This window comes from Populus trichocarpa, chromosome 10, assembly GCF_000002775.5.
Source record: "Populus trichocarpa isolate Nisqually-1 chromosome 10, P.trichocarpa_v4.1, whole genome shotgun sequence".
Classification (NCBI taxonomy): domain Eukaryota; kingdom Viridiplantae; phylum Streptophyta; class Magnoliopsida; order Malpighiales; family Salicaceae; genus Populus; species Populus trichocarpa.
The window spans coordinates 19274229-19286782 of NC_037294.2; the positions used below are offsets into that span (position 1 = coordinate 19274229).

The 12554-nt window shown below is 38.0% G+C and overlaps 2 protein-coding genes across 2 annotated transcripts; one reads left to right on the forward strand and one right to left on the reverse strand.

Moving 5' to 3' along the window:
- The first annotated feature begins 2551 nt into the window (after window positions 1-2551).
- LOC7490378 (probable phosphoribosylformylglycinamidine synthase, chloroplastic/mitochondrial) lies at window positions 2552-7687 on the forward strand. Its single transcript, XM_002315173.4, has 4 exons — window positions 2552-2689; window positions 2819-2878; window positions 3075-7276; window positions 7352-7687. Exons 2-3 carry the CDS (start codon window positions 2834-2836, stop codon window positions 7269-7271), a joined length of 4242 nt encoding a protein of 1413 aa, XP_002315209.4. The 5' UTR covers window positions 2552-2689; window positions 2819-2833; the 3' UTR covers window positions 7272-7276; window positions 7352-7687.
- Window positions 7688-10248: 2561 nt separating this feature from the next.
- On the reverse strand, window positions 10249-11882 carry LOC7490379 (LOB domain-containing protein 29). The gene is made up of 2 exons (XM_002316235.3): window positions 10903-11882; window positions 10249-10792 (listed from the first exon to the last, which is right to left on the reverse strand). Exons 1-2 carry the CDS (start codon window positions 11293-11295, stop codon window positions 10415-10417), a joined length of 771 nt encoding a protein of 256 aa, XP_002316271.2. The 5' UTR covers window positions 11296-11882; the 3' UTR covers window positions 10249-10414.
- Window positions 11883-12554: the final 672 nt, after the last annotated feature.

The following is a 12554-nucleotide window of genomic DNA, read 5'->3' on the forward strand; positions in this document are numbered from 1 at the left end:
GCCAAACACATATTTAATGGTCAAAGAAATGGCCAGGAATGAAGTCCGATCCCTTTACTTTTAACATTTTTCAAGCTGAAGTTTTTGCTTTGAAAAATATTAAAATAATATTTTTTTTTAAAAAAATATTTTTAATATATATACATCAAAACTATATAAAAACACAACAAAAATCAAATAAAAAATTAAATTTTTTAAATTCTTTTAAAACATAAAAATAAACCAGTTCTTAATCATATCATAGCCGTTCGGAGTGTTACAAATTGCAAAGCTTCTGGTCAAGGTCATGTTAACATTGATTAGTGTTTTTTGGTCGACAGAGATTGTGATGCGGCCGATTGGGATGAGTTTTCTATATATTCATATCTAACCTGGTACGTCTACAATATCATTCGGCAAGACTTGACTTGGCCCTTTTTTTTATATTAAAAAACAATTCTCTCCTGTTTTTTTTTTATTATTAAAAAAATTGTAGCACCTCACAAGATTCCATCCTAAAAAAGCATGGAAATAATCTCATTCTCAATAATATTATTTTTATAGTTTATATTGAAAATAAATGTGATTTAAAAATATAAAATTATCTCATTGAACATTATCAATAACATGTATTAATCAATAAACTGCAGTGATTAGTACAATTATACGTATAAAACATTCAAGATCTATTTTATGTTTATAAATCATACATACAGTGTTAAATTACGTGCTTATTACTTAATTATTAAGTTTATTTATACTACGCACCTAAAAGGAATACAATATCAACTACATAACTTATATCATTTAATTACTACTATAGTAATTATTTATTAGCACAATAAAAATAAAAATAGTTAAAATACTTGGTCAAAAAAATCTTTCACTCGCCTCCACGTCGATCTAATTGAAAAGAGTTTGAGTAAAAACCTGATGTTGGATATGGTGACATTATCATTCCTAATGGTTGGTAACCAATACCTTTTCTAAGCAAATTTATTTGCACCAAACCATATATACTTAAGTGCGAAGCTAAAATTCATAGTTTATGGAAGTGGAAATAACAATAATATTTTATTAATTTTTTTTATAAATATCATTGCACCAAATAATATTATTCTGAAAAATAAAATTCACCATTTCAACACACAAATAACACACATATAGTCGTTGTGTTAACATGGAAATTAAAGGAAAAATGTGTTTGGTACAATACCAGCATTTATGATTTGAGGTTATTGATTGATTGATCAAGAATATGTTTGTTTTTATGGTAATTAAATATTTTTATAAATATCATTGCATCGAATAATATTACTCTAAGAAATAAAATTCACTTTTCAACACAAATAACCCACACATATTCGATGTGTTGACATGGAAATTAAAGGAAAAATAATATGTTTAGTACAATAGTGCATATGATTTGAGGTTAAAGGGTTGATTGATTAAGAGTATTTTTGTTTTTGTGGTAATTAAATATTTTTATAAATATCATTGCACCGAATAATATTACTCTAAGAAATAAAATTTATCATTTCAACACAAATAACCCACACAGAGTAGTTGTGTTAACATGGAAATTGAAGGAAAAATAATGTGTTTGATACAATAGCTATATGATTTGAGGTTAAAGATTGATGGATTAAAAATCTGTTTGTTTTTGTGGTAATTAAATATTTTTTTATTTTAATATTTTTGGATTGTTTTAATGTTAAAAATAAATTTATAAAATAAAAAATTATTATTTGAATATATTTAAAATATTACCCCAGTTAAAAAGTGAACTCTTTTCTTCTAGCTCTCATAAAAATTGGATTCTCTAGTTTTGAGTTTTAACAAAAATCGGATTTGTGCATGAGAAAATAGGCTCTCCACATCCTCGCGAACGATGCTTGCCGTTGAAAAAAGAAGTGACACGTGGAGTAAAAGGAGCGCGCCATTCACCGGACAAAAGGAAACCCCCTGTTGTCCGACTTTGCAGGATTTGTCTCTCCACCATGATGTACGTGGAATCCTAAACTCTACCAAGTATCTTATGTTATTTAGGCCGTAATTAAATCTTTCAAAGTTTTCGGATCATATTATAAAAATATATGGGATTTACAACAGCATTTAATAAAAACTTACAATTAATCGAATCAATTATAAATCAGGGTTTAATTGAATCAAATAAGTTTTTATATAAAAAAGAACGAATAATCGAAACAATTATTAGGATTTCAAATCAAATTAAGAAAATGGCTCCCCATATTCTTCTTTTTTTTTATAAATATTTCCAAATAAATACATCTAATTTATTTTAAAAATATTTCCAAATAAATACACAACTACGTGCCTCTAAACAAATAATTCTTTTTTACAGCGATAGTTAAAAAAAAATAAAATTTAAAGGTTGAAAGGAAAAGGAATTTCCATGGCAAGAAAGCCCGACGACATTAAAAAAAAAAAAAAAAAACTGACTCAGGTGAGTTAGATTAACAAGGGGGAGGGTAAAATTGTAATTAGAGCGAAAATTAATAGACCACGGACTCTTATGCATATCAATATCCATTATTATGCAAGAGGCGGAACGGTGAACGAATATTAATAGCACCAATTTCGTCAAAGAAAAATAGACACTCTCTCGTTCAGCTCTCTTACTTTACTCTAAGCGTAGGGTTTTACGCGCACACAAAACCCTAACCACACCAGCATATCGTAGCTCCAGGTAAACCTTTTTTTTTTTCATGCTATGTTGTCTCTCATGTTTTGACAATCATTTATTTCATAAATTGCCTCTATTTTTTTATGTAGTTATTTTTTTTTGTTTTTGTTTCTGTTATGATTATTGAATTAGTATAAGTGCAATAGAATGGCGGGTGCTCGAGAAATTACAGCAGCAACAGAATTCTTGCGTGTAAGTTCTTTTTTTATATGATCACTTATTATTTTTTTTTTTTGTTATGAAGAATAAATTTTCAGTTTTATCCTTCTCATTCCTGTTCTTATAGGATTCAGTTTCTTGTTAATTCTGCTAGAAACCCTCTTCTTCTTCTTTCTTGTGCTATGTGATTGGTTTTGTGATTCGTGCTCTTTCTGCAATTCTATTACAGGGCACTCATAGGCAGTCTCTGTTTGTACACGGAGACTTGCCTATTAATCGACGAAACCAGTTGCTGTGGGGGACGCTTCGTAATCATAAGATTGCATTTGGTGTATCTAATAAAAGGGGTGTTTCGTTGAGATGTCGTGCTCAATCAAAGCCTAGAGCTTTCGTTTCCGGGGCTGGGACGAGTTCTGTTGATGAGCAATCAAGTTTTATTGAAAAGCCTGTGCAAGAACTAATTCATTTCTATCGCATTCCATTGATTCAAGAGAGTGCAACTCTTGAAATACTTAAGTCTGCTCAAACGAAAGTTTCAAACAAGATTGTTGGTTTACAAACTGAGCAGTGTTTTAATATCGGTATTCAGTCTGGGGTCTCAAGCCAGAAGCTGGGGTGTCTTAGGTGGCTTCTCCAAGAAACTTATGAGCCAGAGAATTTGGGGACTGAAAGCTTTCTCGAGAAGAAGACGAAGGAAGGAGTGAATGCTGTGATAGTTGAGGTTGGGCCTAGATTGTCTTTTACCACAGCTTGGTCTGCTAATGCTGTATCAATTTGCCGTGCTTGTGGGTTGACGGAGGTGACTAGACTGGAACGGTCAAGAAGGTACTTGTTGTACAGTAAAGGCGTGTTGCCAGATTATCAAATCAATGAGTTTGCTGCAATGGTTCATGATCGGATGACTGAGTGTGTTTATACGCAGAAGCTAATGTCTTTTGATGCCAGTGTAGTTCCAGAGGAAGTTCGACATGTTCCTGTTATGGAGAGGGGGAGAAAAGCGTTGGAGGAGATCAATCAGGAGATGGGGCTTGCTTTTGATGAGCAAGATTTACAGTATTATACTAGGTTGTTCAGGGAGGACATCAAGCGGAATCCGACAACTGTGGAATTGTTTGACATTGCACAGTCTAATAGCGAGCACAGCAGGCACTGGTTTTTCACTGGGAAGATTGTTATAGATGGACAGCCCATGGATAGAACTCTTATGCAGATCGTAAAGAGCACTTTGCAGGTGAATCCAAATAATTCTGTCATTGGTTTCAAGGACAACTCGAGTGCAATCAAAGGCTTCCCTGTAAAGCAATTGCGGCCAGTTCAGCCTGGCTTGACATGCCCCTTAAATGTAATTGACCGTGACCTTGATATTTTATTTACAGCTGAAACTCATAATTTCCCATGTGCAGTGGCACCTTACCCCGGGGCAGAGACCGGTGCAGGGGGTCGAATCAGGGATACACATGCAACAGGTAGGGGGTCATTTGTTGTTGCATCTACAGCTGGTTACTGTGTTGGGAATCTGAACATTGAGGGGTCTTATGCCCCATGGGAAGATAATTCTTTCGCATACCCATCAAACTTGGCATCACCTTTGCAGATTCTTATTGATGCTAGCAATGGCGCATCAGATTATGGAAACAAATTTGGGGAGCCCTTGATTCAGGGCTACACTAGAACTTTCGGGATGCGACTTCCTAGTGGGGAGAGGCGGGAATGGTTGAAGCCAATTATGTTCAGTGGAGGCATTGGGCAAATTGATCACACCCACATAACGAAAGGGGAACCTGATATTGGCATGCTGGTTGTAAAGATTGGAGGTCCTGCTTATCGAATTGGAATGGGAGGTGGGGCTGCATCAAGCATGGTGAGTGGCCAGAATGATGCAGATCTTGACTTTAATGCTGTACAGCGTGGAGATGCTGAGATGGCACAGAAACTGTATCGTGTTGTTCGTTCCTGCATCGAGATGGGTGAGGGCAATCCAATCATCAGTATCCATGATCAGGGAGCTGGTGGTAACTGTAATGTTGTTAAGGAAATTATATATCCAAAGGGTGCTCAAATTGACATCAGGGCAATTGTTATTGGTGATCACACAATGTCTGTTTTGGAGATTTGGGGCGCAGAGTATCAGGAGCAAGATGCAATTTTGGTGAAGGCTGAAAGCCGTGACCTCTTACAATCAATCTGCAAAAGGGAAAGGGTGTCGATGGCTGTTATTGGAACAATTAGTGGTGAGGGACGTGTTGTTTTGGTTGATAGTTCAGCTATTGAGAAATGTCGTGCAAATGGACTCCCTCCTCCTCCTCCTGCTGTGGATCTTGAGCTTGAGAAAGTTCTTGGGGACATGCCTCAGAAAAGTTTTGAGTTTCATCGGGTGGTTCCAGCACGAGAGCCACTTGATATTGCTCCAGGGATCACTGTGATGGATGCTTTAAAGAGAGTATTAAGACTTCCATCTGTATGTTCGAAACGTTTCCTGACAACAAAAGTGGATAGGTGTGTCACAGGTCTTGTAGCACAACAGCAAACTGTTGGTCCTTTGCAGATTACACTTGCTGATGTTGCTGTCATTGCTCAGACTTACACTGACTTGACTGGAGGTGCCTGTGCCATCGGGGAACAACCTATCAAAGGTCTGGTTAATCCGAAGGCAATGGCCAGACTGGCTGTTGGAGAAGCTCTCACTAATCTGGTTTGGGCAAAGGTTACTTCTCTTTCTGATGTCAAGGCAAGTGGGAATTGGATGTACGCTGCCAAGCTGGATGGGGAAGGAGCTGACATGTATGATGCTGCCACAGCTCTTTCAGAAGCTATGATTGAACTTGGCATTGCTATTGATGGGGGCAAGGACAGTCTTTCCATGGCAGCCCATGCAGGTGGTGAGGTTGTTAAGGCCCCGGGAAATCTTGTCATCAGTGCATATGTCACTTGCCCTGACATAACAAAAACAGTAACCCCTGATCTGAAGCTAGGAGATGAGGGTGTACTGCTTCACATTGATTTGGCCAAGGGAAAGAGACGGCTGGGTGGATCTGCTCTTGCTCAGGCTTTTGGCCAAGTTGGTGATGACTGCCCAGACCTTGACGATGTTTCTTACCTGAAAAAAACTTTTGAGAGTGTCCAGGATCTTATTTCAGACGAAATAATCTCTTCTGGCCATGATATTAGTGATGGTGGGCTACTTGTCTGTGCCCTGGAGATGGCATTTGCTGGGAATTGTGGTATTCTTTTGGACTTGACTTCGAAAAGGGAGAGCCACTTTGAAACATTCTTTGCAGAAGAGCTTGGTCTTGTTCTTGAAGTTAGCAGAAAGAACTTGGATATTGTAATGCAAAAGCTCTACAGTGCTGGGGTTTCTGGCGAGATCATTGGACAAGTGACTGCCTCACCCTTGATAGAATTGAAAGTTGATGGGGTCACTTGTTTGAAGGAGGAAACCTCTTTCCTTAGAGACACTTGGGAGGAAACCAGTTTCCATCTGGAGAAGTTTCAAAGATTAGCTTCTTGTGTGGACTTAGAGAAGGAAGGTTTGAAGTCTAGGCATGAACCTACCTGGAGAATGTCCTTCACTCCTTCCTTTACAGATGAGAAATATATGATTGCAACTTCGAAACCAAAAGTAGCTGTCATTCGAGAGGAAGGTAGCAATGGAGATAGAGAGATGTCTGCAGCTTTTTATGCTGCTGGTTTTGAACCCTGGGATATTACAATGTCAGACCTTCTGAATGGAGTTATCTCTCTATGTGATTTCCGCGGTATTGTGTTTGTGGGTGGCTTTAGCTATGCCGACGTGCTTGATTCTGCAAAAGGCTGGTCTGCTTCCATACGATTTAACCAGCCTCTTTTGAATCAATTTCAAGAGTTTTATAGGCGGCCAGATACTTTTAGTCTTGGTGTTTGCAATGGGTGTCAGCTCATGGCTCTATTGGGGTGGGTCCCAGGCCCCCAAGTTGGGGGTGTGTTTGGTGCTGGAGGGGACCCAGCACAACCAAGGTTTGTTCACAATGAATCTGGTCGGTTTGAATGCCGCTTTACAAGTGTGACAATAGAGGACTCGCCTGCTATCATGTTCAAAGGAATGGAGGGCAGCACATTGGGTGTATGGGCTGCTCATGGTGAGGGAAGAGCATATTTTCCTGATGATGGCGTTCTTGATGGAGTGATTCATTCAAACTTGGCCCCAGTAAGATATTGTGATGATGATGGGAATCCAACAGAAGTTTACCCTTTCAATGTCAATGGCTCTCCTTTAGGAGTCGCAGCAATTTGTTCTCCTGATGGGAGGCATCTTGCAATGATGCCTCATCCTGAGCGTTGCTTCTTGATGTGGCAATTCCCTTGGTACCCCACACAGTGGAATGTGGACAAGAAAGGCCCTAGCCCATGGTTAAAGATGTTCCAGAATGCCAGAGAATGGTGCTCTTGAGACAGGTTATTGTCTTTCACAAACGTTCTTGTCATGGTTTTGCTTTAATTGCATACTGATACTCTATTTTTCTGTTTCAGACCTCTAGTGAGGATGGGTTCATGGCTAATTAAGGCTCATAGAACATTTTGAAGTCAGGTGTTGGATTTGCTTCTCTGATCAAATCTAAGTATCTCCAAGGTTTCGAACTTTTTCTTCAATTTTATCTGCCAACTTTGTTCAAATCTAAGTATCTCTGAGGTTTCAAACTTTTTCTTCAGTTTTATCTGCCAAAACTACACAGAAGTTTGAGTGGATGTGGGGTTCACAAGTTTTTTGAGTTTCATATTGTTCCCTTAACTATGTTCTGACTTCCATCCCTTTGTATTGTTGTTACAGTACTAAATGAGCAATGCATGAAGAATTTTTACTATTAATGGAAATTTTATTTTTTTTGGCCATCCTTTGTGATGGATGAGTGGCATAAAGAACCGAGGTCATCTCCTTACAATGACCGTTCCATTCTATGCTGATGTCCAGATGAAGAGGTTCCTATTTAGCCAGCATGGAATGAACTATTTCAGTCGTGCAATCCATGAATCATTTTTATTGAAAACCAAGTAGTTAATCTAAGTAACTGTCTTGCAGAGTAGACAGGATAAAGTGGCATGTGAAATTGAATGAATTTTATGTTAAGTGAATCAGTCAATTCAGGATAACCTCCCTAGTTAATTACTGTCTTGAAGGATTATGTGGTTTTCCATGTCATGGGCAAGCATTATCTCTGTTGCAATGCATTGGCCCTGTGTATTTGTGGTAAATATTTTATGTTATCTTTGCAAATGACATCTATGTTTCAGTAGACAACTGTATAGTAGAACACAGTAACGAGATGGTGGCTATTGTGAGTATTGTCAATCTTTGAACCAGTAAATTTGATGAGCCAACCAAGTTAGGTTTACTTTGTGTATTTGTTTATACTTTGCTGTTTGCTCCACACATTTAACGCCCCCGTTCAGGTTTTGTTTATTCACCCACATGCATAACCAAAAAAATAAGTTCAGGTTTTGTTTATTCACCCACATGCATAACCCAAAAAATAAATAAAGCTTTACCGAGTTATTAGCTGAAACCTAAAGGTCATTTAAAATTTTAGGCCACAGTTTCCCCAGAAAGAAGATATATATTTAGAGCTGAATGCCTTATCTTCATTTTTAAATTGGCTGTATTTTTGTCAAAACAGGAGTGCTTCCTGTAACTGCACATAGTGTTGTTAAATAACTTGCTGTTGTTGTATCCAGTATCACTTTTTGGAGGCTTAGTTGTTGTTGAATCACAGCATCACTTTTGCATGTCGTTGCTGTGAAGATTTATATCCAGATGACCTTGTGCCAAAACATTTTACTCAAGCTGTCTTAAACTATGTAGCTCTGCATCTGCCTGCCTGTCTATCTGTATGTTGTCTTTCTGTCTGTCGGTGCTATCGCATGCATATTATATGCTTAGGTGCTTTATCTGGTTCTGCACTAGTTTCATCATCCAACTTTTTACAGATGTAATTAATCTGATAGTAAAGGGTGCCGATGTGTGGGAACTCGATTTGGATTACAAAGATGCGCTGCTGAATGATGAAAGTAGAATACACCTATGCTTTTATCTTTCAAATCACAATTGTGATAAAATTACAAAATGGGAGTCGAAAATTTGTTCCCAGATGCAGCCAGAAAAGTTCTTTATGTTATTCAAGCTCACATTTGTTAAGGAAGCCTTATTCAATTCTAGCTTGGACCTCTTGTGGTGTTGCTGTCATTGACAAATCACGGGCAATGTGCAGAGGCCCCTCCATTTGTTCCTTCCACAACTCTCTAGAATAATTTGGGTTCAGACCTGCTAAATAGTGGACTTACGAAATCTCTCACTGTAAAATGCACTGTTTTCTTTTCGGCTGTATATTGGAGTGGAAGATTCTGCCAAACTTGAGCGTTCTAGAAAATCAAAATTTGCAGTTTATGCTGTGGGACGATGCTTGAGGCTCAATGCCTCTCTGTGCAAGGAGTTCCAGCCACTTCTAGGTTTGAAAATGAAGGCAGTCATCCTTGCAGAAAGTGGATTGAGAAGTATTCATCTTAAAGTTATGTTGTCATTCTAGCATGGGCGTTTCCGCTGTTAATTTTAACAATGAAGTTATAATACTCTTGGAATTCGATCATCTATATGTACACATAAATAACTTATAAATTGTTATGATCTTTTTTATATGCAGTTATTAATCTTGCAATTTGTTAATGAGATAGTGAGGTGATGTTTAACGGTGTCAGAGCTTGATCTGCATTTGTACAATTGCATATGAGAAGGAGCTCAATAATTCTGTGCAACGGAATGCGTGGAGCAAAAGCGGTATTCCCAACATATGATAGATAAACCGGTCCTAAACAGCAAACTGTGGTTGTTGCTATGAGTAGGAAACTATTTGTAGTTGCATCAGTTCAATCTTATGCTTGGAAAGGCACTGCATATGTGAAGCCTACTTCTCTAGATGGTACTTCAGTGTGTGTTCAATGTGGATGCATTTTCATTGGATTGAGCACACCGTGTTATATTCCTAGCATGATCGTGTTTAGTACATTTCAAAAGGCACATGCTTTTCTTGGCTGCTTACTGAATGATCTATTTTGACACGCAGAATGTAAATAATTTTCCAGATAGATTGGGTTTTCTTTTAGTCTGAAATATATTTTCATGACCATGAGACCTGATTGCAAACTGCCTAATCAGTCTGGTTTGGGTTCTGAGGAATTCATTTGAAGTTCCTCGCATTTGTGGCGTTGAAAAAAGTTATCTATTGAATACTTTGAATCACGTAATATTTCTATGATTCATGACTGGTGGTGTTGCCAACTGCTAGGGATATTGTCATTGCTACTGTTGAGAGAATTTTCTGGATGTGTCTTACCTATATGATTGCTTGCGGGAGTGAGGTTAGATATTTTGAGATGACTGGAAATGCTTATTTGGAAGCTCATACCTTGACCTTGAAATCGTTGTAATCTACACAACTGAAAATACAAAGATGCGAACACAAAATTTTCCTTATTGATCCATGAAACATCTGTTGCACAATCCCTGACTTGCCATTAACATTTTCGCCAAGAGTTTGGATCTTCTCATATGATGATGTTTCCGCTGTCCGGCCATGAACAATATGTGAAGATCTCTTTGTCAACTTCCTCGAGGAGTCTCTCTAAAGGACGTGGGTGAGAGTTGCAAAAAATGTCTTGGTCTTCCCATCCATATAAAGGAGTAAGTGGCACGTTCATCTGGCCATCAAAAGTTTGGTTCCCAGTTGTATATCCTGAATGGTTTAGCTGTGCAGATTGTGGATTCTGGTAATATTGTGTGTTCATGGCATCTTGTTGGAAGGAAAACAGCATCTCACAGTTCGGGTTTGAGATTGTTGGCGAACTTCCAAAACCGGCGACACCAACTGTGAGACTAGCCATCTGGTTCTCAAGGATTTCTATCTCCTCTTGTAAGCTGGCAACCTGCAAGACAAGGTAAACAATGTAAGAGACTCGTGTTTTCAGCTAGAACTCGTTTATATTCTAGATGATTTGTAAAAGTGCTCGGGCACTTCGAGAAACAATTTAGACACCTGTTGTTGCAGTGCGAAGATATGAGCAACGCAGCCATATATAGGATCTCGCATCCTAGCCAGTGCTTCATAAGATATGGTGATAGCAGCATCGCCTCGATTGTGTACTGGTAGGTGCAATAATAGCTTTGAAACATTGCTTGCACCAAACACTTTGTGCACTGCGGCAAAGTGGGCTGCAGCCTGGTCATAACAGAAATACGGTGCAAACACACATTCGCTTGTGCACTTTCTTCGCAGGAATTTGCATGCTCCGCACGAAGAGCCCAGCCCTGTCATTGTCCTATGCCTTTTACTTATCTGTGTTGAGGTGATTATACTTGTACGAAAGCTGGTTTGTTTGGGAACTAGAGTTGAGATTTGCTCTTTATAATCATCACTTGGAAGTGTCATAAACGCTTTTTGTTGTGGCAAGAGACATTCTCACTTTTCCTAAAAGTGGGTTTCTTTTGGGTCTCCCTTGTGGGCTACAATTTCATTCTCAAATTGGGTAAGGTTTTCCTAATTCGTGCCTTAAAAGGACTTTATTCGTTAATAATCTCCACATATAAACTGATGGAAAATCCAATCATCATTATCATTAGTTGGGCTAAAATAAAAGAGAGATATAATTGCTTTAAATAGTAATTTATCCTAAAATAATGTCATCAGCCAGGCAAGTACAATAGCCATTTCTCCTTTTAATTGGCATCATGAAAAGTTCTTTGCTAAAGAGAATGATTTTAAGAAAATACGGAACAAGGGTCCTTGAACTTTTGAAACTTGGAATATATATGGGAATTTCCATAAATCTTAATAAACTGTGTATCCACAAAGCTTACTGCCCTTTTGTACAACTTTGCCGCTCCTTTTGCAGCCGGCTACTGGATTCTAGGTTCCATGGCATTCTCTATTTGTGAAAATGCAGTCTCAACAAAGCAGTTGAATCAAAATATGCAGTCTGTCAATGGTGACCTTATTTTTGCTGTGATGCCATCTCACTAATTGGGTTTGGTTATATTTATGTCTCTGTCCTCGAGAGTTCATTTCATGAGAAAGAAAAGAGGGAGAGAGAGAGAGACTTGAGTGTATGTTTGTCAGCAACTTATTGTAACTTTCTTAATTATTTTCCCCTGGATTCAGATCCAACCATGTAGAATTGGCACAATGTCAAATCCAACATGGTCGGTGTCGTAGAAATAATGTTACATTGTTAGCCAATATTTTATTCCTTCAATCAAAATCAAGCTGTGTGCATTACGGCTTTAAATATGCTCTTTAAGTTGAAGAGAACAAATTTATATTGTTTTATATGCAGAATTCATAGCTTTAGGCATTGGAAATAGAGTGCATGATTCATGACAGCTTTTTGTCTGGTTTGCAGTAATTCCCCTTATCATGCAGTTTTTAATCTACTTAATGCGGTAATTATCCATAACTAAGCATATTTTAATGTTACACTAAATCAGGTTGGGCTGTTGGCCACTTTACAATAAGTAGGCAGTTGAAGACTTCAAACAGCATCCATCCACCTCTGTCAAAGCCAAGAGAGTAACTCAGATGCCTATCAGCAACAGTTGCAACTAGTAAGTGCTTACTTTTCTTATCTGTTCTTATGCTTCAATGCTCTAGAAATAAAGCACACATGGGCAAATGATAGAGAGAGAAACAGG

Bases quoted from the DNA above. Each gene is read 5' to 3' on its own strand.
- LOC7490379 (XM_002316235.3), bottom strand. From the start codon at position 11,295: ATGACACTTCCAAGTGATGATTATAAAGAGCAAATCTCAACTCTAGTT. The intron at 10,793-10,902 runs GTGTCTAAATTG...CTTGTCTTGCAG, and splicing joins TCTTCGCACTGCAACAACAG to GTTGCCAGCTTACAAGAGGA.
- LOC7490378 (XM_002315173.4), top strand. From the start codon at position 2,834: ATGGCGGGTGCTCGAGAAATTACAGCAGCAACAGAATTCTTGCGT. The intron at 2,879-3,074 runs GTAAGTTCTTTT...ATTCTATTACAG, and splicing joins CAGCAACAGAATTCTTGCGT to GGCACTCATAGGCAGTCTCT.